Raw genomic sequence first — 26857 nt, 5'->3', positions numbered from 1 at the left:
GCGGGGGCGGTGGGGCCGGGCCGGGAGCGGCGGCGAGAGGCGGCGGAGCGGCCTCTCGCCATGGTCGGTGGGTGCGGGGCCGGGGTCCCGCTGGCCGCCGGGCTGTGCCAGGCCGGGCTGTGGCTGCTCCTCGCCCACGCCGTGCTGCTCTGCGCCGCCGGGACCGCCGCCACCGACGGCTCCGGTACGCGGGGCGGGGTCCGGCACCGGGGGGAGACCCGGCACCGGGGGGAGCGGCGACATCCCGCACCGGGGGGGAACCGGCACCGGGGGGGACCCGGGGGGCGAAGGGGGAGCCGGCACCGGGAGGCGCGGGGGGCGCGGAGGCGCAGGGGCCGGGGGCGGCCGGGGGCTGCCTCATGCCCCAGCGCAGCGCTGCGGGGACCGCGGCGCCGCGATCGCGCCCATCGCCCCTGCCCCGGCGCTGCCCACACCCGGCTGCGGGGCCGTCGGTAGAAGCCCCGGGGGGAGGGCGGGCAGTGCGGGCAGCGCGGGCAGTGCGGGCAGCGCGGGCAGTGCGGGCAGGGTGGGCAGTGCGGGCAGGGTGGGCAGTGCGGGCAGCGCGGGCAGTGCGGGCAGGGTGGGCAGTGCGGGCAGGGTGGGCAGTGCGGGCAGCGCGGGCAGTGCGGGCAGGGTGGGCAGTGCGGGCAGTGCGGGCAGGGCAGCCGGGCAGCCACTGGCCGGGACCCCCGCGGGCACGGCCCGCCCCAGCAGCACCCGAGCTGCAGGTTTTGGCCCGTCATGCCGGACTGGAGAGCAGAATCGCCCCTGAAAACCAAACGCGGGGGGCCGCACGCAGCGCTGGCAGAGCCGTCGGTGGCCCCAGCACGACCACACGACAGGGCCAGGGGTCCCGCCAAGCCCACCGGCGTCCTGTGAGCCCCTGGGGCAGGATGGGGCCGTGGCCACCTCAGCGGGGTGAGGGGCAGCACGTGCAGCCTCCCAGCGGGGACGGGGCACCTCAGGAGAAAGGGGGGCGATACCTGTGAATGCCGGCAGCCAGGGCCCTTCCATGCTCCCCCCAAACACAAAGCAGATGAATCTGCAGTGTGGGGAGGGTGGAGGGCTGGGAGCAGCAGGGATGGCTCTGGTGGCCTGAGCCATCGTCTTGTTCCCGTGCCCACATGCCACAGCGGTGCCACGTGTGCTGGCCCAGCCACAGCGGCTGAGGGCTGCCCGTGCGCCCAGGGGTGTCAAGGAGTGATGCTGCTTGTGGCAGCCATCCGTGGAGCGTGTTGCAAAATAAAACTGCTTCTTGAATCCCATCAGCTCCATCCCCAGCCCCTACAATGCAGTTTCCTCTGTGTCCTTAATGGGGTGACTCCAGTCCCTCTTCCGTGAAATGACCTTCCTCCCTGCAGAAAAATGCCATCTCAGCGTGAAGCTCGTGGCACTTTCCAGGTTTTACAGTTCCTCACTAAAGTGATGTCTCAGCAAAACCAGCCCAGGCACGTGGGCTGTATCCCCTCAGCAGGGCTCTGGTCACCTGCGTTGCAAATGGTGCCGATGGTGCCCCTGCCTCCAACAGCCTGCCTGAATTTACCCACCGCTGTGGAAGTGATGTGCCGAAACCCAAGAGCCCCCAAAATGTGCATGGGCTGAGTGTGCAGAGCTGAGCAGGCACCTTGGAGGGGAAGCGGGGTCATGGGAGAAGTGGCTCAAACCGAGAAGGTTTGGGGTGTGCAGGCACAGACGAGTGGGGCATGTTGCCCTTCCCACTGCCCACACCCCATCCCTGCCACCATCCTGCTGGGAGAGGAGGGACTTCTCTTCGCCAGAGCAGCCAGTCCTGTGCAAAACCAGTGATCCTGAGGTGGGGGCTTCCCTATTTCAGCAGAGTGTGTCCAGAAGGGGAACACGACCTGGTGTTGCAGCACTTGGAGGCCCCATGGCGGTGGCTGTGCGGAGGGTGGCCACGCCTGCTATGTGAGGGACTCCGGGAGTCGAGGTCTGACCTGGTGGGGGGTGGCAGGCCCACCCACCAGTGACAGCGGGGCTGGGTGCGCCAGCGTGACCAAGCCACCCTGCAGCCCTCTAGGCTCCTCGGCCTCAGGCTGCAGGGTCAGAGCAGGAGCAACAGGAGTGAGAGCAGGAGCAGCAGGGGCAAGGCTGGAGGAGTAGGGCTGGTGCTGGGGAAGTGGCAGGCACCCTGCTGTGGACGTCGTCAGCCATGTCTGCACAAAAGTAGGGATCCCATGGGATGGAACTGGCTGTCACCCACTGGGCTGGACCACAGGTGGTGGGGACAGACAAGAGACAGCCCCTGTGCTGTTCCTCCTCCACCTTGGTTGTCTCCCGGCATGGTCTCGTCTCCCTGAGAAGCTCCTCCTGGGAGCTGAGGACAGCTGGGAGCAACATCCGTGTGTCCTGCTGGGTACAGGACAGGGCCTGGGGACCCACGTGCTCAAAGCAGCTGGGACAGACACACACCGGGATGGCAGAGCTGTGACCCACCCTGGAGCTGACTTCTGCATGCCAGGATCAAAGCAGATTTCACTACGCGAGGAGGGGGAAAAAAGATACCCAGGATATACATGAAAGGACGTCTGTCTTCCAAGTCTTAATTAGGGAGGGAGATATCTGATTGAGGAATTAGGGGAACTGCACCGTGCCCCAAGGTGCTGCAGCACAGCCAGGCTCCTGTTCCTCCCCAGCGCTGCGCCAGGAGGACCACAGCCCTAATCTAGCCCTCGGATCTGCTCTCAAAGGCCAAATAACAGGATGTTGGGCTGAGGCTGGGATCTCCTGCTAATTTGGTGTTTGCTGCTTAGAGCACTTCTACTTGACTCCTTGCTGGCTGCAGCTTGGCTCCGAGCTGTGATGTTTGCTCTCTGTAGAATTTTCCTCTGGCTGTGAGCAGAGCGAAGCTGGTCCCATGGTGCTCCTCTGTTTTCCCCTGCAGATATTGTCCTTGGCTGCTGGCTTGCCTTCAGGGCTGTAGTTTTGTACAGGTGTTCTTGCAAAATAAACCTGAATATCCTCTCCACAGCCATTCCGTTCCACCCACTGGCAAATGGGAGGTGCGGCAGGATCTGGACATTACTGTCTGCCTGAGCTCCAACCACGGGGCAGGTTGGGCACGGACCCCGCTGAGCGAGGGCAGGAGGGGACCTCTGGCAGAACCACTTCGGATTCATGCCAGTTTCTGTGGCTCATGGTCAACCACCTGCCCCCAGCACAGCCCCTCTGCAGCGGGGCTCATGGAGCTTCAACCTGGGCTACAACGAGGAGCCTGCTGCCACACCAAGAGCCTTGGGGCTGCATCGCCCACTCCAGCCGCTCTGTCCGCAGCCCGCAGCCCACCCTCGGGCCAGCAGCCTGGCTCAGGTGCAGAGAGGAGGGCTGCTGAGCCCCATGTGGTGCGCAGCTGCGGCCCTGGCACACTGCTCTTGCTCATGGTGCCGCCAGAAGTGGTTGCAGATGACAATCTGGCTGCAGTGCATGTACTGTGAAAAGCTCGTGGGCCCGAGGAAACCTCGCTGAATCAGAAAAACAAATGCGTGAGTCTTTCATCATCTTCAAAGCCTGCAGCCATGGAGCCATGTCCCATTGAGCATGGCCGGCTCCAGCTGGGCCGTGATTCACCCCAGGTTGCTTTGGCTGCGGTTCACAAAGCGGATGTTGTCCCCAAAATCTGGCATTTTTCAGCAGTGATGGAGCATGTTCACCAGCTCTGCTGTCACAGAGGGGGCTGCGCTCCAGCACAGAGGCTGGCAGCAGCTTTTCCCACACCTGGAGCCATCCTGGCAGGGCTGGCGCAGGATTCCTGTCTGGGGTGGGGAGAGGCAAGAAGCCACCCTGGGAGGGAGGCTCCGAAAGGATGCAAGGGGTTGCTGTCATGGGCCAGGACATGCTACGTCCCCTCCTGCCCTTTTAGCTAGAACATGCTGCTCCCACCCCACCTCTGGGACCGCACGGCACTGACATGGCTGTGAACCGCAGGAGCAGGCAGCGTGGCCAACCCAGCATGCTGCCAAACCCGCCTTGGAGGAGTGCTCCGCCACAACATGCCATCGAGCCCTGCAACGGGGAGAGCCCCGGCAAAGTGAACTTCTCCTGACACCCCACATCGGCTGGAGAGGCAGGGCAGGACACGACCTGCCATGCCAGAGCTCGCAGTACGCAGCATCCTCCCAGCCCTGTGGCTGTGGCGCCTGCGGCTGCCCCACATCCCCCCCGGGCTGCATGGGGCACGGCACAGGGCTGCTCTTTTAGGTGTTTGCAAAGTTTGCAGCAGCATAGAGTGCAGAGCTACTGGCACAGGAATAGCCCGGAGGATGCTCCAGCTGCACTGCAACGTGGCCCCCTTTGCAAAAGTTTCCGTCTTGCAAAATACTGAACGGGTGGTCTGACCTTAATTTGTCTGAGATAAATAACCTGCCTACTGTCTCCCATCTGGATACATGAGAAGATCAGAGATGAAAGGCAGCCTGATGGAAGGGCTGGGAGCCGAACACGTCTTTGCAAGCCAGCCCCCATGACGTGAGGGATTTGGGGTCACGGGACTGAGCGCGGCCGGGCCAGAGCTGCTGGCCAAGCCCCAGGCTCCCGGGCAGCCCCTGCCCTGCCCTGAGTACGTGGCTGGCTGGCAGGCTGAGCAACTTTGCATAATTAGCTTTATTTCTCAAAGATGTTAATTTTTAGCTGCAATTTCCTATGGAAAAAATGTGGTTTCTATTCTGCATGCCCATCCCTCCTCCTCAGCGTTGGAACCTGTTCCCAAGTTCCAGAAGAATCTGAACCAGGTCTGGCGGGGGCCTGGTGAGCCCATGGACCACACAGAGCAGCCAATGGACCTGGGAGATCTTCCTTCACCAGCCATGGCACTGGGCACACTGGGAACAGCTCTCGGCCCCTTCTGGTGCTCAGGGCGTGCTGCCCATCCCCATCCCCACGGCTGGTGGCACTGGAGCTGTGCATTGTGTGCCGGTGGCACCACTGTCCCCGAGTGCTGTGTGTCCTGGTGGGGCTGTGACCGCCATCCTGCCAACAGCTTCAAAGCCCTCAGCCAGGCGTGCTGTGGGAGGGCTTGTCTCTCCGCACTTTTATTCTCCTGGCACAAAGGTTCCTGCGGGGACCAGCCCAGCGTGGTGACACTGGGGTTGCCACTGGTGGGGCTTCAGGAGGCAGCTGTGGCAGAGGACATCCAAAATTCCAGCCCGCTCCCTGGGCTGGGGAAAGGCAGGGGGGGTCTCCAGCTGCTCCGGCTCCAGCTGCTCCAGCTCCAGCTTCTCTTTCTCCCCTGAGTTCTGCTACTCTTGGAGGGGTTGCCATAAGTGGGGGTACAGGGGCTGCCTGCAGTGGTGGTATGGGGGGGGCTGCTTGCCTCAGGGTGGACCTGGGGGGCTTGGTGCAGATGGGTGCCCAGTGCCAGCCCAGCACCAGGGGCTGCTCCATGTCGGGGGGGTCTCCCTTTGTCTCAGGGGAGGGAAGGGGCCCTTATCTCCCGCCTGCAGGCTGGGGTGCGAAGGTGGCAGAGGAAGGGGCTGGGTGGGAGCCGGGGGAGCCCAGCGGTTGGCCCTTTTCATCCCGTTGGGGCAGTGAGGGCGGAGGAGCCACTTGCCAAAGAAAACTTCAGCCGTGACGGTTGCTGCTATTGTTGGCACCGGCGCTGTGTTTGCACGGCATTGTCCCGTGCCAGGGCTCTGGGGGCTCAGCAGTCCCCCATACGTGAGGCTATGGCCCCGGCCATGCAGGGCACTACTGTGCCGTGGGGCACCGGGCAGGGCACGGCCATGGCAGCCCGAGCTCGCAGCACCTGTCAGGGCACGGCTGCGGGGTGCAGGTGGGTCCTTTGGCAGGCCCGGGGGTTTCAGATGAGGCTTCCACAAGGAAGGAGGCGCAGTGTCAGCACGATGCTCCTGCCCAAAATGCCTCACCAGGGGGATGACAGAGAAGCTGAGTAGCAATATTACCACAGGCCTGATCCTGCAGTGGCCAGGGCAGTGCTCAGCACCTGCAGCACCTGCCTGCCAGCTGCCTGCAGCGTGGTGTTTTCACCAGACTGGGGGGCTGAGCTCACAGAAGCAGCTGGCATCAAAGACCCCCGTCTAAGGGGGACCCCCACAGGTGCAGCCCCCTGAGCTGGACCCGGCTGGGCTGTGCGTGGGCAGCGTTACCCTGTGAGGAGCAGGGAGCCACGGGACGCAGTGACACTGTGGCTGGATGGTGATGTCCCCTCTCTCTCCCCGCAGTGAATCCCTGTTGCTATTTCCCCTGCCAGCACCAAGGGGTGTGCGTGAGGGTCGGCCTGGGAGGATACGAGTGTGACTGCACGCGGACGGGATACTTCGGCATCAACTGCAGCTCCCGTAAGTCCCTCTCGCCCAGAGCAGCACCCGTGGGCCCCGGGCTGGCACGCTGCACCTGCAGCACCCCCCTCACTGGCGGCAGCGCGGGTGGGCTGGGGCTGTTAGTGGGCTTCGTAGTGGGGTGAGTGATTTGTCCAGTCTGTCTTCCCCAGCCGAGCTCTGGACGCGCCTCTACAACGTGCTGAAGCCCAGTCCTGCCTTCTACCACTTCATCCTGACCCACTTCAGGTGGGTTTGGGACGTTATCAACAGCACCTTCATCAGGGACACGCTCATGAGGCTTGTGCTTACAGGTGAGGGGTTTGAGCGGGTCTCGGGGTGCAGCAGGACTCGGGGACCCCCCGAGCATCAGCAGAGGTGTGGGTGGGAACAGGATGGCTGCAGTGATGCTGAGCAGCTCCCATGGGCACCAGGCTTGAGTCCCCTCACTGGGAGACCCAGGGATGCTGTCACCCTGTCATTCCAGCACTCTGCCGTGCCGTCACCCTGCCAGGGGATGCTGCCCAGCCCAGCAGCAGTGGGGTGCAGGGGTGCGCAGGCTGGGGTGTCCCTGTGTCCCCAGCCGTGCGCCAGGCTGCCAGCCAGCTGGAACACACGAGCGGGCTCTTGGCATGCTGTGCTCTCCGGGCCAAAGGGCTCTTGAGCAGCTGCATGGAAAGCAGCATGTGGAAATATGTCCCCACATTCATCACTTTGCATAAATATTTAGGTTCCAGCTCTTGGAGCTGTAGCGACATGCTCAGAATGCTCTGGCTGTTGGGTTTACCGTTCTGATGGGGTTGTCATCTCATTCATCATCCAGAAATCCACTTAGTGTGTTAGTACGAGCCCCCCTTTCCTGCAGGGAATTGCAGCCTTTAAAAGGCTGGGGGCAAAGCCCCAAACACCCATGTGCCTCCGCTGCTGGTACCTTTCTGGATTTCAGGGTGTCAGAGGAGGGCATCCAGCAGCACCGAGCAGGTGGGCTGAGGCGGTGGGCAGAGCCCATGGGATGGTGCCCCATGTCTCAGGCCCCACAGTGGTGACCCACCCTCTCCTTTCAGTTCGTGCCAATCTCATCCCCAGCCCCCCCACGTTCAACTCTGACTACGGCTACATCAGCTGGGAGGCCTATGCCAACGTCAGCTATTACACCCGCGTCCTCCCGCCCGTGCCGGACAGCTGCCCGACGCCCATGGGGACCAAAGGTATGTGGCTGGCACTGGGGACCAGCACTGCACAGTCCCAGGCCTGAGGCTGAGTTGCCGGAGCAACACCCTGGGTCCATACCTGGTGCAGCATCAAGGTTTGCCACCCACCCACATGCCCAAGCTTTTGCTGCCATGGGCACATCTACAAGGCACCGCTGGCAGTGCCATGTCCTACTGCTGTCCTGCCCAAGGTGGCCTGCGGGCAAGGAGGAGCTTGACAGCACCCAGAACACAGCGGGGACATGTCGTAGCCTGTGTAAGGTGGCTGTAAGGTGCCTGTGCAGGCGAGCCAGTGTCTGGTGCTGCAGCAGACGTCGCAGTGCTCCCCAACAGCCCCATGGCCAGCACTGGTACCCGGCTGGGTCAGCGCGGGGCATCTGCCCTCAACCTCCATCCTTTGCAGGGAAGCAGCAGCTCCCCGACCCCCAGCTCCTGGCGGAGAGGTTCCTGCTGCGGCAGAAGTTTGAAGCTGATCCCCGAGGCACCAACCTGATGTTTGCTTTCTTCGCCCAGCATTTCACCCACCAGTTCTTCAAGACGTCCGGGAAGATGGGACGCGGCTTCACCAAGGCGCTGGGGCATGGGGTGAGGGCTACCAGAGCCAGGGTGTGGGGGCACGTGGGGAGCGAGGATGGGGACCAGGGGATGTGTGGCCTTTTGGAGCAGCCTTGAAGCCATGCTCTCTTGGCAGGTGGACCTGGGGCACTTGTACGGGGACAACCTGCAGCGGCAGCACCAGCTGCGACTCTTCAGAGATGGGAAGCTGAAATTCCAGGTATCACCCAGCATGAATGAAACATGTCTCAGCCCTGTGATCCAGGGTTGTTTGAAGCCCGTGTCCCTCTGGCAGCTCCCGGGAGACCCCAGCCACGATGCCCTGTGCAGCTGCTGGCCAGTGTCAGAGGGACAAGCTTTGGAGTGTCGCTGTTCTGATGGCAGCAGGCGTGCCGCAGCTGGGGCTGTATGCAGGAGCTGTTTCTGTCCCACTCACTGCTTGTAGGAGAGCAGCCGTGGTGCCTGCAGGGAGGCAAGTCCCAGCTGGGCAGGCTTTCACTGAGGTGGTTTTCTCCCCTCCTCCCTTTCTGCCATCTCATTCTTGTCTCCCCAAGGTGGTGGATGGAGAGGTGTACCCCCCTACGGTCACCGATGCTCCCGTTCACATGGTCTACCCGTCTGCCATCCCCAAGGAGAAGCAGCTGGCGATGGGGCAGGAGGTGTTCGGGCTGTTGCCAGGGCTCTGCATGTATGCCACGCTCTGGCTGCGCGAGCACAACCGCGTCTGCGACATACTGAAGCAGGAGCATCCCACCTGGAGCGACGAGCAGCTCTTCCAGACAGCTCGCCTCATCCTCATCGGTGAGGACCAGTGGCACTGTGGGGCACAGGCATCGTGGACCCCCGTGTCGCACCTCCCTGGGCAAGCCCCAAGGACTTGGGTGCTAGTCGGTCTCTGGGGGTGGTGGCCGGGCTGGCTTTAGAGGCTGGAGGAGTTTCTCCGGCAGCCGTCTGTGTATTGTTGGCTTTGGTCCGTGTAGCAAAAGTTGGCTTTGGTCCATCAAAGAAATTACTTTTGAATAATTTTGTCATAGTTTTGAATTATTTTGTTTTAATGGTCATTATAAATTTACTATAATTCATGAAAAGTAATTTTTGACCAAAATTCAGAAAAAAGCCTTGTCACTACATTACCTCTAAGAAGAGTATCGAGGTCAGCTTCCTCAGGAACCAGCGTAGTTTTGGCAGACTGACCTTTGCTGGTGAAAAAATAATTCACTGAAAAATTCCCAATGAATTAAAAAAGGCCATAGTCAGAAGGAGCCCAGGTGGTGGTGGGTGGGTGCTGGGACGCACTGCTGCAGCGTGTGGGTTACATCTTGGGGTACCGAACTGGTAGCTCCTGCTGCTGCCAGGTGATGGCTGTTCCTCTTGCCTCCTGCCCAGGGGAGACCATTAAGATCGTCATTGAAGACTATGTCCAGCACCTCAGTGGGTACTACCTGAGCCTCAAGTTTGATCCTGAGCTGCTGTTTGGGACACAGTTCCAGTACCGGAATCGCATCGCAGTGGAGTTCAACCAGCTCTATCACTGGCATGGGTTGATGCCCGACTCCTTCATCATCCAGGGGGAAGAGTACAGCTACGACCAGTTCCTGTACAATACCTCCATGCTCATGGACTATGGCGTGGAGGCGCTGGTGGAGTCCTTTTCCAAGCAGGCTGCAGGAAGGGTAAGGTCCTGCTCTCCCCTCCCTGTCAGAGCCTGGGCGGTGGGACCCTGGGAGGGATGCTGGTGGTATCGTGGAGGCAGTGCCGTTATGAACATCCCTGTTAATGAACATCCCCGTTTGGCAGTGGGTCGCATGTCACACACAGCATCTTCTACCCAGAGCAGCACCTGACGGGCACGTCATGAGTGGTCCCCGTGAGCAGCGTAGCAAGGCTGGGCCTCGGCAGGCACTCTGCTGCTGGTGGATGGGGTCAGCCTGGCATCCTGCTGCCGCAGGCTGGGGTCTCCTAGCCCAGAGGGCGGTGGAGCAGCCTGGGCACAGGAGCAGCTTGCCTGGCACTGTTCTTTGCTGCCATCACATGGATGTTTTCTTCCAAGCAATTACATCTACGTTTCTGACCCCCTTTGCTTGTGCAAAGCAGCAAGGCAGAGATGCAGACCTGCTGCTCTTCAGGTGTTTGGGTTCTCCCTGTGACCCCAAACCCCTGTAATCTCTCCCCTCCTCCCAGGCCAGGAGGTCACCATCCATCCAGGGCTTTTCCTGCACCATTCCCGGACTTGCCCTGGGAACGGGAGTGGCTAGCCCAGGCTGCTCTACAGCTCTTTTTTGGCACTGTCCGGTGATTCCCCCTCTTCTTGCTGCTGTGATGATGTGCTGGTCTCTGTGACGCTGTGCCCAGGACATGGATGGTTCAGTATGGTGGCTCCCCTGGAGGAGATGCTGGTGCTGCCTTGTGCCTTATGTGTGTTCCTCCTTGTGTTCCTGCCCTCCAGATCGGTGGGGGACAAACCATCAATGCCAATGTCTTGAAAGTGGCCATTGGGGTCATCAAGGAATCCCGGCAGCTGAGGCTACGGCCGTTCAACGAGTATCGGAAGAGATTTGGCATGAAGCCCTACAGGTCCTTTCAGGAGCTGACAGGTAGGGCTGCAGTGCTGCCGCAGGCACTCGGGGGGCTGCACTGGGGCAGTGCAGTTGTCTGTGCCCGCAGGCGGGGTACGAGACCATGAGCTGTACCCCTGCCGCTAGGCTTGCCCAGAAGAGAAGCCACTCCAGCCCATCCAAGCCTTGCCTGGTCGTGACCCTCGCACTGGGCAGAGGGCTGATGCCTTGGCTACAGGGGTCCTTCCTCCCGGGGGGCTGGATGAGTGGTCCAGAGGGCAGTGCTGGCCTGGGAGCCAGGCTCGCTGCTGCCTGGGCTGTGGGAGCTGCCATGTTCCCGTTCCCCACAGCAAGGCCAGTCCTTGCCAGAGGTGATTCCCTTGCTAAAGCACTCTGATGTTCACTTGACACAGGAGAGGAAGAGAATGCAGCAGAGCTGGAAGAGCTGTATGGAGACATTGATGCTCTGGAGTTCTATCCAGGCTTACTAATTGAGAAACCCCAACCCAATGGTATTTTTGGGGAAAGCATGGTGGAGATTGGAGCTCCGTTTTCCCTGAAGGGGCTTCTTGGAAACCCCATCTGCTCCCCAGAGTACTGGAAACCCAGTACATTTGGCGGAGCAACTGGCTTTGAGATAGTTAAGACAGCATCACTCAAGAAGCTTGTGTGCCTCAATGTGAAGAAGTGCCCGTACGTTGCGTTTCATGTGCCGGATGCTGCGGAACATGACAGCCCTCGGGCTGGTGGATCATATACTGAGCTCTAGCACCAGGACAGCCTGCCCAGGTAGAGACCATCCTTGCCCAGGCACCAGTTGAGCTGAGCTGCTGGCCTGGCACTGAATATCCCGTTCCTTCCCGCAGGGGGTGGTGGGGACACGGGGACCTGCCCACCCTGTGCCCAGCAGAAGCAGGACAGAAGATGGTCCCATCCTGGGCATCCTCCCCAGCAGCCCTCCAGGAGAGGCTGGTACCAGCTCTGTGAAAAGCTCAAGTGCCTCAGGAGCGTGGCTGCCACTGCTGTCCTCAGCAGACCCAATTCTCTTGCTAGCGAATACATCGCAACAAGCCAGCTTTGGGGTTCCCTAGGGAATGTCCACCTCCCCAGGATGCTCTGGATTTCCCTGTGCTTTGTCACCTTCTGCCCTCCACTGCCTTCCAGCACCAGGCCACCAGCAGCCCCTCTGCGGGGCTTCCCCCCTCAGAACAGAGGAGCAGAGAGCCCAGGGAGCCCTCACCATCCTTCCTCCTCTGCTGCACCCGGTAAGGCTGCGCTTGCAGTAGGAACCTGCCCTGATCTGCTTCTCCTGCAGCTGCTCTGCTGTCCATCCCAGCCTGCCCAGCACACGGGCACAGCTGAGACACAGCCAAGAAGGAGCCAAAGCAACGTCTCTGCGGGAGGAGACCAGGGAAGTATCAGATCACACCTCTCAGACCTGCTGTGTCTTCCACCTGCTGGCTAGGGCCCCGGCACGCACCACCAGCTGCCCACGATGGCCTGCTTGGAGCAAGATGCTACCTCTGCGCAAACACAGTGATGAAGGCTCCTCTGTTCTATGATCGTTACACTCCCCTGCAGTAATAGCTCAGCAAACAGTGTCCACAATGCACATGGAGCCTGCCTCTGTCCTGCTGCAGAAACGCACACAGATGTCAGCCCTCACCAGCATAACCACGTAGCAGCTGGCAGCCACTGTTGCTGGCCTTGACCATCAGTTCCTGGTTGACCTCCAGGAAAATGGACATTCAAAATAATAAACGATTTTTAAAAACTCTTCTCATTTCCTCCAGCCAGTTTCCAAGCTCTGTCTCACTAATGCCAGGCCGTGCAAGAGGACACTCGGGAGGCAGCAGGAGCTGGGACAGACAAGAAGTCCTGGAGTGTTGCTGGAAGGCTGGTGTCCTGCTGGGACATGGCTGGGCCATGCAGCCGGAGCGGGATGTGCTCACTGGCACTGTGCTGTGTCATTGCCAACTGCATCAGAAGAAATAAATGGAGCAACGCTTCTCCTTGGAGATCCTTCGGTGGGGGTCTCTGAGCCTGAGTCTCCCATGAAGGTTTGAGCCCTCCAGCCACCACCCCACAGCCTGTGCTGCACTGCTCCGATGCCGGTATCAGCGCTTACATCCAACATTATGTATTTCTATCTCACATAAAATCTATCCACACGTAAGTCTTGCTGGCCAGGTATTTTGTAGGCATGAGACAGCCACAGTCTGTAAGAGAGCAGAGGGCTGAAGTTTCGTCCTGTGCTGAGCTCCTGGGCTCCTGCTCCATCCCAGCAGGACTTCCACCTGGCATGGTGACTTCATGCCATGAGGCTGTGGGGGCTGCGCTGCCCTTGGACAGACCCGCCTCACTGAGTTCTCTATCGTGCCCCCCTGGGCAGTGCCAGCTGCTCCTCTGCCCATCACACAGAGCCATGGGAGATGAGAAGCTGGGCAGGGAGTCCTGGTCCAGAGCACTGCCCTGAAACCTGGGGCCAGGCAGCGTGTGAGGGATGGAGCAGGCAGGGGCAAGGAGGACAACAGAGACGGTATCTCCAGGTAGATACATCCACAGCCCCCGCCATGCTCTCTGCTGCCATTCCCTAGGGGGGTGAGGACGGGTGGGGGTGTTGGGCATTTGGGGAGGGAGTGACAATTCTGTGATGTCCCACCTTCTGCCCTGGAAGTTTCAGTCATTTCTTGTCACACCAGCTGATTTTTGTATCCCTGATCAGCCAAGTATGTCATGATCCAAATGCCTCACAAGAGGCACTTTCAGTCAATAATAAAAGCATTTACAGGGCGGTGTTACAGGAATTTCAAACCAGGGAGATACAAAGAGCTGGTGGCTTGGCAAGGACATGTTAGGAGGACGTCATAGCATGGGAACATCTGCAAGCGGAGACGCCCAAGGCAAAAGTCTTCTCATTCGCTCTCTTTAACCCTTCAGAAATGAGATGGTTTTACCTGGATATCATCTGGATTTTAGTGTCCTAATGGCACACAGAGAGGCAGAGGCAGGCCCAGCCCAGGAAGGCACAGTAGGCAGGTTTACCTGCTAGTCCCACTGTGCCCACGCAGCTCGCAGCACCGTGTAGTGCAGAAGTGCTGAGCAGCAAGCCAAGAGAAGGACACAGTCCTTTCCCACCCTACAGTTCCCTCTCCCCTTCCCTTCCCCTTCCGCATCACACAGAGGTGATGCTGTGCCCAGGTACCAAAATGTCCAACACCTGCCGCAGCTTGTTACATGGCAGTGGTGGGGGTCTCTCCCCCAGGGTCTGCCCCATCACTGGCTGTACCCTGTGCTGTGACCCTCCTCGAGGACCGTGACCCTCGCTGCGCTTCCCTCACTCAGCTAGCAACACAACACTCAAGAGGAAGGCAAACGGCAGCAAACGGTGAGTGATAGATCATCCAAAGACTGTCAACATGTCACACACACTCCGGGATCCCTGCACCCCGGGTCTCCAGCCAGCTGGAGCACACTGCCAGAGTGTGCGTGTGACTGCCCTCACCCCGCGCGGAGCTGCTCCAGCCCCCAGCGCCCTTCCCCATCTGGCTAGAGGCACAAGCTCAGCTTGTTTCAGTTAGACCACAAACATCCTGCTTTTGTTTATAGCTATCGAAGGCTGCCAGCGCTGTGTTGGTAGCAACTGATATGCTTAGGAGAGCCCACCAGGCGCACAGAGAGCTGCCTGGATGCTCTTTGCCACCAAGAAGGAATGTTTCACCAGGAACTAGCTCAGCTGAGCCAACATTGGCAAACCCGACACCTCTTCCAGCCATGCCACCAGCTCCTGCACAGCAGTTTGGGACAGCAAAGCAACTCCCTCCTGCATCTCACCCTTCTGCCAGCGGGAAAAGCTATGAAGTTATTTCTTTGTAGGACCAACAGGTACCAACCCCAGGTGCAGCATCCAACATGCCATTGAAGCCTCCTCCTCCACACGCCTGGGGATGCACAGCCCGGCACATGGAGCTTCCCCCCACCCAGCGCCACCAAGCCCTTGTGTTTTCTTTGCTAGTGTTTCAGCCACGGCAGTTTGTAGAAATTGCTCACAACCTCACCAGCTTGTCCATCACCACGCACAGCCAAATCCAAGGTAGAAGGTGGTAGTTTGCGTTAACTAAAAGTGGTGTTTAGTCTGGTGCATCCACCAGCATCACCCAGCCAAGGCAAGTGCTCCAAGTGCCCCCTGCCACTGCAAGCTCTGGTGACAGCACAGAGGCCAGCGCTGCCAGACATACCCTCTGTTTGAGCTCTTGGTAAACACAACTCAGAGGATGTCCTCTGATTTTTTAAACAAGTGCCTCTGAGGAGCTCAGCCGCAGCTCGCCTGTGTGGGGACAGACATGGACAGGACGACAGCACTGCCTGCATTCGTGCAGTGCGAGCAGCAGTAATGAAAACATCTGGCTGTGGTTGTGCGACCTCTTAAGCACAATGATTCACTGAGCAGGAGGTTACTGCTGACCAGAGCAGACAGCACAAGAAAGACCAATCCCCTGCACTGCTGCTTCACACAAAGCAGTCCCTGCGGCTGGAGGGAAGGGCAGAAGTTGCAGCTGGGTTGCAGCTGCTTTGGCGTTTCCCTCCCTGGGCACCCTGCACCCCTCTGGCCCCATGCCCGATCAAGATTCACCATGGAAAGTTATCTAAACCCCATGGTGGCAAAAATCAGCAGGGCACCAAGGCTGAATGGAAAAGCAATCCCCCGTCCGAGCCCAGCAGGCCCCTCGGCAGTGAGTCATGCCACCCATGGCACAGGAACACTTGTCTGTATTTTCAACAAAGGCCTATTTTGAACACTTTAGAAAGAAGAGGTAGATTGGAGGCCAAAAAATATCAGTATAAACTTAACTGTTCTAAATTCTTGTCCCTTATTGCCTGGCAACCGGGTCAGCACCATGATTAAATGCCTGTGTTAAGCTCATCAACTGTGATTTCATTCCTGCCCTCACCAAGCAGCCGTCTTCGTTTCCTTGAGCATTCGCATTCTGTGGCCAAATTCTGCTGTTTGTCTTGGAACATCATTAAATGTGAACAAACCCAGGTGATTTTACACTCCTCTCTCCCAGTGCAGAATTACACCCTCCTGTAAACACCATTGTTTCTGGCTGCCCTCTCTGCAGCAGGCTGCTTTTTCCAAAACAGAACACTTCCCAGGGGCAACACAACCTACCTGACAAGTGTTTTTTCAACTCCTATTTATAGCACTTCTTGAAGATTAAAATCAGACACAGAGATGACTTGGACTTAGTACATGTACCTTCTTGATTTGAAGAGTGTATCACGTAAAGCAGACCAGGCTGCAGCCGAGGTGATGCACAAAACCAAGAAGAGAGCCGCTACCTGCAGGAAGAGCCAAATCCCCCGGGGCCAGCCTGCACCTCTGTCCTGCACTTGAGAAGGAGCAGGTAGAAAATGGAATGGAAATAGGGCAGGCGGCAAAGACAGAGCACATAACATCTTGGTAGGAAGGTCTTGTTTGTTCAATCTTAACCACGTGTTAACTTCCAGTCGTGGTTTAAACATAGAACTAGTGTCAGTGTCTCAGAACATTTGAAGGTGATAAATACCAACCTTATTTTCCAGGACCAGCTGCTTTCTTTCTGAGCTCTCTTGTCCTGTTGAAACTAACAGATTTTGAAAAGTTTGCTTTGATGTGTGGCTTTTCGATGCTGGCAGAATTGCATCCGAAAAACATTAAAGCATGAACAATACCTGCACAGCTCTGCCAGTATGAGACAAGGTGACTCCGGTTGCTTTGCACCAGGACTCCAGGCTCCCTTGGCCTTTCCCAAGCGACGTTTGCATCTCAGACCAGTTTCATCAGGTGCACTAAAAAAAGCAACAGAATTGTTGGTGAGGTGACGTGTGGGAAGAAACAACTTGGAGATGTCAAGGGACAAACTCAGAGGCTGGTACCTGCCCAGGTTCTCAGCCCTGTGCTGCCTCAGAATGCTCCTCCCTGTTTGTTTGCTGCCTGCACTGCCCGTCCAGCAAATGTCAGGAGGTGCACAGGTGGCCCAGCAGCCAGGGAGAACAGGTGGGCAAATCTTTCCTAACCTCAGCTGGTGTCTAGCCACACGCAGAATGCTTGGCCAAGGCAAGAGAAGGTCTAGTGACAAAATACTCAAGCGTAGTCTCCTCAGCCATCAGGGCTGAGTAATTTCTACCACGTGCCACACCAGAGCCCAGCACAGTACAGAACTGTCAGCATGCACACTATCGCAACCTACCAGCTTTCTACCAACAACCATGTTACGTGCTAGGGAAGCTGCCAGAAAAGACAGACAAAACATCTTTGACAAAATTAAAAAGCATCCTTTATTCAAGTCCAAACCATTTAGTAGGAATGCATCAATTTAAATGAAGTTCAGACAGCGACAGAGTACGATGGCTTTGGGGGAAGGAGAGGCACCGGCATCAAACTGCAAACCTGACACTCTCATGGCCAAGTTGAATGTTTGAAAACAGTTTTATTTTATGTAGCTGTTCATACAATTTCATTTTCACTTTGATCCCCTGTACATGTATATAAAAACACCCTAATTCTTAACCTGCAGGTCATTATGACATCTAAAATTAGAGAAATAAAGCAGACTAACACTTCCACCAGAACATTTACAGATAACAGCGTTGGTGTGAGTTGTGGGTTTTATTGGTATTGAACAGATAGGGGGCACACACTTACAAATTAGTAACTAACCTGTTATACATTAGTTTTATTGCTTAATGCACATTAAGAATGCTGGGGTTTTTTGAGGGCTATCACCCGTTGGTCAATTTGGAAGGATTTAGCTTCAAGAATGGATAAAAGCAGCCCAGTGCTGCCAGCAACAATTCTCAGCAGCCACTGTCAGCCTCCCCTTACTTCTCACATTTGTGCTGCCTGTGCTGAGAATGAGAAGCAGCATTATAGCGCATCCTCTCCCTACCCCTCTCTCCTTTGTGCTTATTATATTCTTCCAGATAAATATTTAATTGGATTCAGACCTTTTTTCTTTTCCTTTTTGCTACTGGCACTGTAAACCATCTATCATATACCTGAGCACTGGAGATTAACAGCCAGGAGTCACCTTGCTGCAGGCCATCCAACACAGAGCAGCAGGAAAGGTTTTGATCCTATTACAGTTTTGCTGCCATAGGGGGGAAAAAAAAGCACTTCATGAAAAAACTTCAAAGCAACTCAAGCAGTCAGCTCTCCCCTGACACCCTCTCCAAGCCCGGTTTTATTATGATGCTAATAATGTACCCTGTCCTCACGACAGATTTCACTGAATCTCATCCTGAATATAGATTAAAAGCTACTTTTTTTTTTTCTTAAATGTGCTGATATCCATGCTCAATGATTTAATTTCATTATAACTTTCGTGGTTTTTTTCTGCAATTCTGAGATGAAAAGAAATAATCTCTTACCACATTTTAAAATCTGGATTCCTGCCAGTTTCCTTAAAACAGCTACAATTACTGCCAATTCAGTGATTTTTAATTACAAATTATTTTTCTGCTTATACTACTTGTTAAAACACAGTTCAAACAGATACAATTACAAATTCTTCTTTTTCTAGCCTAAGATCCATTCTTATTAAGAACCTAGTATTTACACAGAGACATTTGCATTTCTTCCTGGTGTTCCAAAGTGCCTTACATAAAACTTGCAATTAAATTTAATCATTAAACAAGGCATTACATTGGGTCACACATTTAGGTAATGACAGTCTACTTTCCTCAAAATTAAAAAATAACAAGCAAAATAAGTAAAGCATGAGAAAGCAAACGTAATACCAAATTAAGTACACAGACAATTATTCAATAATAACGAAGGATAGAGCGCACACATTTCAGTGTGCTTGTTTGTGCTGGGTACGTTGTTTGAGCAATTCAGCCACACCATAATCTGGCCGGTAATGCCTTTACCTCGCTCTGCATCCTCGGAGGTTCTCATGCCTGCATTTGCTATAAACTGCTACTGGCGTCTAATGCTATCTTGCATTAGGTTATCTTGCAGCTACGTAGCACCAGCCTTGCTGGAGGCAGGGTGAACTTCAATGTAATAGAAACCCTGAAAATTACTTCCCCATATTATGATCTGATTTATGAAGGAAGTAGAGCCCAAACAAAATAAACACACCTTAATGAAAATGTAATCATGACAAATGGTAATGACAAAGGTGCTCTAGGAGGGAAGATTAACATGCAGCTGCTGCATTTGGTAGCAATAATGTTCCTAGACACAAATGGGCTCAGCCAGCACAGGCTTTCATTCTGTGCCCGAAGTGGCAGTCACCCTGTGTTTTCGCAGAAGATGAGAACTTTAAGATCAGTGTCACTGGGCAACTGGAACAGCTGTGGCGAAGCTTCCGAGGAAGCCTTTGTTATTTCTTATGAAGGACAGAGGGAAAAACTGTGATCTCCACACAGGTTTCAGCCCCACCCCACAAGATTTTTTTCTGAGTGAACTCCACTGATGCATGGTACAAAAAGGGTGCTCTGACAGAGCTGCCATCAGAGGACAGCGGCAATGTTTTTGATCCTGCTGAACACTGCAGAATACTGAGCTTCAGAGAAGGGAATCAGCAGTGAAAAAATGGGCCGGCCTCTGAATACCTGGATTGGTAACCCAGTCTCTTAGCTCAAGGCTGCTTTCCCTCAAAGCCATCCAGTCATCTCTCAGGTCCAGGGGTTATTAATATTCAGAATACATCTGATGACCCAGCTGAGGCAGATCATATGAAGGCAGACAGAAATGAATTTTTGCACTGATTTAGTAATTTTAGAAATGAAATTCTGACGTTACTCAATTCTTGATTCTGCATTTTGCCAGCAAAATTCTCCTGAGGCTGTTCAGCACACATGTTGCAGTTCTTTATGATAGACAGTCTCTCTCTTAAGAAGCTGAGAACATTTTCTGATGAAGTGACTACTATGAACTCTAAGGGTGGGTATTTTAAAACACAAGAATGTATTAAAATTTGCAACTGAAAAAGTATTTTCTCCTTTAAGTCTCAGGCAAGATTAAAGGAAGAACTCTTCTCTCCAGCTGAGAAGTAATTTTCCGGGTGAAGTCAGAGGCTGTTGTTATTTGTAAGTGACAAAGGGACAAAAATTTGATGCCAGGTGTCAGAACAAGAAGGTGCTTCCAGGAAGGGGACTGCAAATTAGGGAATGGAAGGTGGGACCTTGCACTGTTAATTGGCAGCAGTTCAGCTGCAGGCTACTAAGTCTTGAATGCTTAAAAACTTCTTCATTTGCAGTCTCGATTCTTGTCCTAGCGAGTAGGTGGCCACATCTCAATCCAACTAGTATTTACATTACAATGTTCCAGGAAACCTGTAACAAGGCTGACCATAGACAGCTGATAGAACAAAAACATTTTAAAAAAAGCAACGATGTGCTTTAGAGAACAGAGATGACAATACACAATTTCCTAAACCTACTGAGTTGTGTTACAACTTCATGTTCAGTAAAATACATCGGAATTGCATAAAGCAAGATTGTTTTAGTGTGCACTTTACTGAATTAATTTAAGAAAATGTTAGGAATTCCTTATGCTATTTTTAACAACTCTCTAACAAGCAAAATTCAAAGTGCATGAAGGGGAAGAATACATACCCACACTACGGAAGAGAGCAGTCCCTAGCACAAGAACATCCCACAGTACAACTACACCTACTGGCCCTTGGCATAAGTGGTTCAGTCTATTTCCAGATCACTGTCCTCACTGTAACATGCAGATGGATTATGTATGGAAGTCAGGAGCACTAGGTCTTTTTCTGGGAGCAAACCACATTCCTGCAGAAAAGCCTCCAGGTCTACAGCAAAAAAATCTTCTCCAAGCTGGTCAGTGATTCGCACAAAATTGCCGATGAGCTCGCCTGCCTTATAGATCAGCAAAGCTGGCAGCGCATTATTAGTAAAGCGAGTGCTAGCACCAATGAGCGAACTCTTCACTCTGCAAAATTTAACTGTTGGATACTCAGCAGCCAGACAGATCATACACCCGTTCAGGGATTCGGTGCCTGGGATATCATCTTCATAAATATGGATCATGATCAGTGTGCTCTTATGCTCTTTATCAACTGTGTCCAAAAATGCTTCTCCACTGGTAATCTCAAAAACCTGTTTAAACTGTTGCCCACTGTACAACTGCTGCCTCATCTCCTCCATTCGCTGCTTCCTGTATCGCTGTAAAAATTCCTCATCGTCTTCATCATTGTGAATCATGTTATATTCTTGTAACGTCATCTAAAAAACACATACAAAGACACATGAAAAAAGGATCTGCATCACTATATGGGTCACTCATATAATGAGAATTTAAATTAAGAGGATTAATGTGGGTCGCTCATCTTTAATAACAGCAAAGTGCAACCAATGCAGGCTCAAGCACCCTCTGTATTACACTCCATTTTGATCTAATTAGAAACCATGTCCAGTGGGAACAGCATTTCAGCCCTGGGTATTCTAGTTTCCACGAGCTGCACTAATAACACAAGTGGATGCTCCATGCTCCCACTTTAATTCAGGTTAATGGTGGCTATGTGCTTTCACTAAGCTATGAGCACTGATTTGGATAACGTGCTTGTCCTAAGTCTAGCTTCTTTTTCATTGGCTTTTCATTTAGCTTTTCAGTTAACATTTCGTGGCAAACAAATGCGCTATCTTGTCTGTACAATTAAAATTAACAAATTTTATATATCCTGCTATTTGTTCACTTGCTTTATTAAACGTATTTGCCATACTCGAGGTATAGGACAGTGTGGCCAACTTTCATCATCTGAACGCAAGAAAGCCTGTCTGCTAGTTAGTAACTTCTCTGACTATAACTGTAAGAGCCAGTTATACAGCCCAGTTGATTAAAACCATTCATCACATCCAACGCCTTCTGTCTCTGGAACTCAAAGTCAAAGCTAAATTCTCAACATCCACTTACTAATACAAAATCAGTAAGGACTCCCTCCCAAACTCATGTTTTAGGCTTGAGACTCAGTATTCACAGGTTTGCTGTACAACTCTTTGTACTAATCCCCTGAAGCTGACTTATTTAATAAACAGATAAGGGAAGTCTGGGAAAAGGATTTGGACTTCTTCAGTACAGCAGCTAAACTGCTTATCTCTTAACACAGGCAAACACAATGCTTCTGGAATACCACTAAAATGCACGATAATCAAACTTGACAACACCTGGCAAATACAGTTATAACACACCTCTTATAATGCTGATGTGTTCCTGTTTGCTAGGGAGAAACGATACCTATCTACTGACAGAACAAGGATTCCTATCTGCTTCGCATACACAAATGGTGAAACTGAAAATGTTAAACATTTAAATTCCTTTGTGCCATGCTACCTTTCCATTGATCTTTTCCTGAAGCTCTTTCTGCTTCTGCTTGTCAGTCTCTTCATCTAAGTGAGATCTACATGTCATAGATAACTTTTTAATGAGTCGTTCCATTTCTCTGCGCTGCTCCTGTCGCTGTTCAGTTTCCAGTTGTTTAAATCTTCGCCAGTCATTAATGACTCCTTTGGGACCTAGAAATTAAATACATAGGCATTTCCTATAAAAGGGTAATAAAATTACACCTATCATTTAAAATTCAAGTAATAATTTATAAGTCAGCAGTAAAATAGTGGCCCTGTCATAAACTTTTTGTTTACTGTGCAAAATGTTGAAATGAAACAAAAGAATTTAGCTTTCAAGGACATGGGAATTTTCCATTTACATGTCCTTGAGCTTCTATTTTTTTTTCTAAGATGACTAAAGGTTATCTAACTAGGCTACTCTCATAATGGTCCCAAAGTTTATTCCAAAGATTAATATCTGTGCGCTTGAAATAGAACCACCAGCCCTCAAGAATTCCCCTACTGTTGGCACAGCTTTTCATAAGAACAAAAATAATGATGGGAAGGTGTGTAAGTTTGCCAGTGCTCTTGTACAGAAGTAAATTCTGTGATGTATAATAATGTTAATTCTTACAGACTTCACCTTGCTTCACCTGGCTGCTGGGGCCCAGAGGAGTTACTTTTTCAGGTCCTCTCTAAGTATGCCAGTTTAGTACTAGAATTCTTCCATTCTTGCTACAGATGAAAGATGTGAACACACACAGGAAGATTTTTCATCATTCTTAAGAGAAACTGTAAAATGCAGACAACTAGTCTTTCATAAGAAATACTCTCTGGATCACACCAATGATCCATGCAGAGTCATACTGTATCTCTGACAGTGGCAGTAGAGAACCATATTTTCAGAAAGCCTGGCCACATTCTGTCTATTCCTCATGTACTTGCTCAGCACCTACCTATTAGTGGTTAACAACAGGGCAGCTTACAGGCAAGAAATGTACGCATTATTAAGCAATTGTACAAATCAGCTTTGCATGCAAAGCCTAACTGCTTTAGATATAATGCTGAAGTGTCTCAGAGAAGTCAAACATTAATATAAAGAACAAGGTATTAAAAATAAGGTTAGACTATAGCCAGGAAATGATCAATCTCTGACCCAAGTATGCACAGAAACAGGGCTTCTATTTTGAAAAATTCATTTTAGAAAAAACACATGAATCTTCCAATAAACAAAGTATTTACAAAACAATTAGTTTGGTAAGACAATACCTGTGTTGACTGCGCTGCTGTCGCTGGTAAGCTCTACCTCCCCAACGCTCTCAGGAATGGTGCTCTCCCCTTCTTTATCTTCTTTATCACTGTCTTCATCCTCACCCTCACTACTGCTGTAATAATACTGGAGCTTCTCACCAAGCAGTTTATCATCCAAAGTAGTCATTATGTTCTAAAGAATAAATTCAGAAAACAGAGAATGTATCTCTTATTCAAATATGCAGTGTAGGAAACAATTTTAAATGCATGATAGTCCTTTAGCTGCTCAGAGCAGTTTTTTAGCCACGTAAGAACCGTTTACAGCCCACTACCAAACAGACCACAGAGCAGTCAGTCATGTGAATTAATTCTTACTCACAATTTCAAACTCACTTCAGTTAAAAACCTAAACCTTTACAAATAGAACTGCTTTGAGGCTCACTAGTGCAGAAACTTTATGTGTTCTCATTCATGGAGACAGAATTTGCTAACCATGACCTGGGACTCCAACCAGCCTCATTCAGACAGCTCCGTGAGACTGATTCCCCAGTTACTGAAATTTAAATTATTTTAAGAATGATTTATTTGAGCTGAAAAATGATCAGTGTAAATAATAAAATTAAAATGTTCTGACCTTTATTCCTTTCCAGTCTTTCAAAGACAAGTTTCTATCAAAACCTGGAAGAAGAAATTTCAGATTATATTAATTCAAATTGTCAATGAATGACAATCTCAAAAAAACTTTTGCAGAAATCTGGCACATTTACATAATGTCACACATGCAAGGAAAAAGTTTAAAGCAAATGTGACCATGTTTGCTGTTTAATAAGAAAGGCCACTCTCAAGCACAGAAAACATACTTTCTAAGCACTGAGAACATACAAGTCCATAGTGCAGTTAGTGCTACAATTTCATGAACATCACCTCCAGGCTAAGAAATAATACATTGAAAGACAGACCTTCACATCTGTCATCTTTTCACCTGCCCACTGACTACATCGGCCATCACAGAAGTCAACAGCATCTTGTTTGTACAGACAACATTGAAAGTTAGATGCTGACATACTGATAAAGTGATTGCAGCTATGCTCAAAATTCTCACTTCTATTGAGTTAAATATTTTATTTATCCAAAACATCTTTTACTAAATGGAACAGCAGCAGAATCGGCCCGCTAAAGCTACTGACAGCATCAGCATTTAGAGACTTGGGAAGCCTCTTGCATCAGAACAGAAAGATCAAATGCTTCTAAGTGATGGAAAGCTGAAGAGCCACAGAGCACCTCAAGAGTCTGTGGCTCTCTTGCCACTGACTCCTTCCACCACCATCTTCTAAAAGAGCTGCTGACTGGATCTCAGCCGGAGGGAGGTGTAAAATGCCTGAGAATATTCTTCTCTTGGGTGAGGGGCAAAGGGCGTAGAAAAGAGCACCACTACGGCCAGATATGTACCTGTGGATGCACGAACTACGTTTAAACGTCCACAGAATCTCATTTAAAAAAACCGCACCAATTCTAATCAGATCAGTCAACACTATTAATGCCTATTTGACAGAGCCACCCCGAGCAATGCACTTGGGGACAGAGCAGGGCTTTCAGCGTTTCTGCCAACCGCGAGCAGGTTCTGCAGAGTCAAGGCCGGATTAAGCAGATGTCCGAGGCGCGGGCAGAGGGCCCAGGATTAAAGGTGCCTCCCCGGAGCCCCGCGGGGCAGAGGGCCACAGGCACCGCCGCAGCCGCGCCGGGACGCCACACGGGCCTCCACAGCGCCGGCGCGGGCAGCAGGTAAAAGCGGCCGAGTTTCAGCAGAACAGCACCAACTTCCCCGCAGGTCCGTTCCCAGCCCCCCACCTCGGCCGAGCACACCCCGGGACCGCCCGCCCCACCCCCGCAAGGCGCTGCCCCCTCCCCGTGGGCGCGCAGCCAGGCCCGGGGCCCCGGGGCCGCCGCCTCAGGCCGCGCCCGCCACCCTTCGGGCCCACCCAGGGCACGACGCGCTCCGCCCCGGGACGAGACCGGGGGCAGCTGGCCCGAGCGGAGCCCCGGCGGAGCCCCGAGCGCGGGCCCCGGCGGCCCCCGCCCCCCCGCCGCAGCCTCCTCACCGCTCCCGCTCCCCGCCGCCTCAGCAGCCACCTGCGGGGCGCGGCCGCGCGGAGCATGCTGGGAAGGAGGCGGGCCCCGCCCCGGGAGGAGCCGGCCGCCTGCCCGCCCCCCCCCTCCCCCCCGTTTAAAGGCAGAGAGGCGCTTTAAGGTGGACAAATAATTTTTATTCGTGCATGCAAATACATGTCAATACTGCAAACTTCTTCCATCAAGTCTCTCAAACACTGAAAAACCAGGATGCTCTACTCCGTGACCAGCCAAAGCTACAACCTCTTCACTTCAGTGCTACAGCAAACACAGCAGCGCCCCGCCGCCGGGGCCCCCCTACCTCTAACACCAAGGGACGTTACCATGGGAACTCAAAACCGAAATAAACGGAATAGAATTTACTCCCCCATATATCCCCATTTCATTTTACAGATTATTTTTTTTAAATTATAGTTTTAAATAGAAGCTGAGAATGCGCCATAAAAATGAGCATTAAATCCATCGTAGCGATGGTGCCTGCTTTATACATGATGGGTGTACACCATCTTTTATTTCATTTACATTTCAATCGAACAATAGATTTGCAAAGAAAATGTCTAATACAGACGTAAAAATATTCACACTAGAGCTTCACAATCGGTTGTACAATTGACAAACAGGCCTCTTTTCCCAAACTTTCCAGCTAAGCAAATTTATAAAATGTAATCAATGCAACAAGAAAAAAAATTTTCTTTAAAACTTCCAGGGAAAAGAATACGCAGTAAACAGTATAAATGCGGACAGCAGATGCTGCAAGCTAACCACAATACTTCTGAGTGGCTGTACAGTGGGTATGTGCAGTACAAATAAAAGCCACATGTGTTGTATCACAACTACTGTATAATGTACTTGTTTGCCCAGCTAAGAAAATGCATGCATTTCCATGCCTTGGATTAACTGAGATCTACTCTGGATAAATTGATGGGCTATGTGCAAATGACCTTGGCTTTTGGCAGTAATAAATGCAGCCAGGCTCCGTTTTATTTTCGCTTTTACAGCAAAAACTTGAGTGATTAAAAGCTTCCACAAGCATCCTTCTTAAATAACGGGGTGTAGTATTATGTTCACCTATTGGTCATTTGATTATTCAGATTTGTTTCATCTCATCACTGACAGTCTGGGGTTTGTTTGGTTTTTTTTTTTTTTTCTTTCCTTGTTGTGCTCCCTTGCCAGCAAAGAGATGCATGGTGATGACTACTGCCAGTCAGCTGTTCATTTATACTGGAAAATTGGGTCATTTAAAAAAAGCACATTTATTGTGTTCTGCTTGCAGAAGAGGTCCCTCAATGAGAGGGAATATCCTAACAAAGGGATTAAACTACAACATAAAGAATGTACTTTTACATACTATAGATAATCCGATCATTTCTCATTTTGTTACACTCTCAAATGCCACATCTTCCTTTAATAACAGTCTAATAATAATGAAAAGTCTTCACAAATATGATCAAGGAGCTGCTGGCATACAGTGTTTATGTACAGCAACAGGTACAACTTGACAACTTGTGCTTTAAAAAAGCAAAACAAA

General features: G+C 52.3%; 2 protein-coding genes across 6 annotated transcripts; one reads left to right on the top strand and one right to left on the bottom strand.

The window, feature by feature from the left end:
• On the top strand, window positions 1-17212 carry PTGS1 (prostaglandin-endoperoxide synthase 1). 4 transcript variants are annotated; one of them, XM_080402499.1, is made up of 11 exons: window positions 1-184; window positions 6195-6311; window positions 6464-6604; window positions 7355-7498; window positions 7905-8086; window positions 8193-8276; window positions 8611-8857; window positions 9443-9729; window positions 10503-10650; window positions 13877-13999; window positions 14488-17212. In XM_080402499.1, the coding sequence occupies exons 1-11, from the start codon at window positions 61-63 to the stop codon at window positions 14706-14708; spliced, it is 1818 nt and encodes a 605-aa protein (XP_080258625.1). In that variant the 5' UTR covers window positions 1-60; the 3' UTR covers window positions 14709-17212. The 4 variants fall into 4 exon arrangements, with proteins under 4 accessions (XP_080258625.1, XP_080258626.1, XP_080258624.1 ...); XM_080402500.1 differs by having other exon boundaries at window positions 2-184; window positions 14221-14615; XM_080402498.1 differs by lacking the exons at window positions 13877-13999; window positions 14488-17212 and adding exons at window positions 11025-11400; window positions 11478-11613 and having other exon boundaries at window positions 2-184.
• PDCL (phosducin like) lies at window positions 16909-25397 on the bottom strand. 2 transcript variants are annotated; one of them, XM_080402509.1, is made up of 5 exons: window positions 25302-25397; window positions 23837-23880; window positions 23221-23395; window positions 21959-22140; window positions 16909-20853 (listed from the first exon to the last, which is right to left on the bottom strand). In XM_080402509.1, exons 3-5 carry the CDS (start codon window positions 23387-23389, stop codon window positions 20302-20304), a joined length of 903 nt encoding a protein of 300 aa, XP_080258635.1. In that variant the 5' UTR covers window positions 23390-23395; window positions 23837-23880; window positions 25302-25397; the 3' UTR covers window positions 16909-20301. The 2 variants fall into 2 exon arrangements, with proteins under 2 accessions (XP_080258635.1, XP_080258636.1); XM_080402510.1 differs by lacking the exon at window positions 25302-25397 and adding an exon at window positions 25182-25204.
• Between the last annotated feature and the right edge of the window lie 1460 nt (window positions 25398-26857).

This window comes from Falco punctatus (genome assembly GCF_963210335.1).
Source record: "Falco punctatus genome assembly, chromosome: 9".
Lineage (NCBI taxonomy): Eukaryota > Metazoa > Chordata > Aves > Falconiformes > Falconidae > Falco > Falco punctatus.
This window is presented reverse-complemented; position numbering and strand designations above follow the sequence as displayed.

Coding starts and splice junctions, on each gene's coding strand:
- PTGS1 (XM_080402497.1), top strand. CDS start 61: ATGGTCGGTGGGTGCGGGGCCGGGGTCCCGCTGGCCGCCGGGCTGTGC. Junction 185..6,194: donor CGCCGCCACCGACGGCTCCG/GTACGCGGGGCG, acceptor CTCTCCCCGCAG/TGAATCCCTGTTGCTATTTC. Junction 7,499..7,904: donor GACGCCCATGGGGACCAAAG/GTATGTGGCTGG, acceptor CATCCTTTGCAG/GGAAGCAGCAGCTCCCCGAC.
- PDCL (XM_080402509.1), bottom strand. CDS start 23,389: ATGACTACTTTGGATGATAAACTGCTTGGTGAGAAGCTCCAGTATTAT. Junction 22,141..23,220: donor CAGCAGCGCAGTCAACACAG/GTATTGTCTTAC, acceptor TTTAATTTCTAG/GTCCCAAAGGAGTCATTAAT. Junction 20,854..21,958: donor AGGAAAAGATCAATGGAAAG/GTAGCATGGCAC, acceptor TGTGTTTTTTAG/ATGACGTTACAAGAATATAA.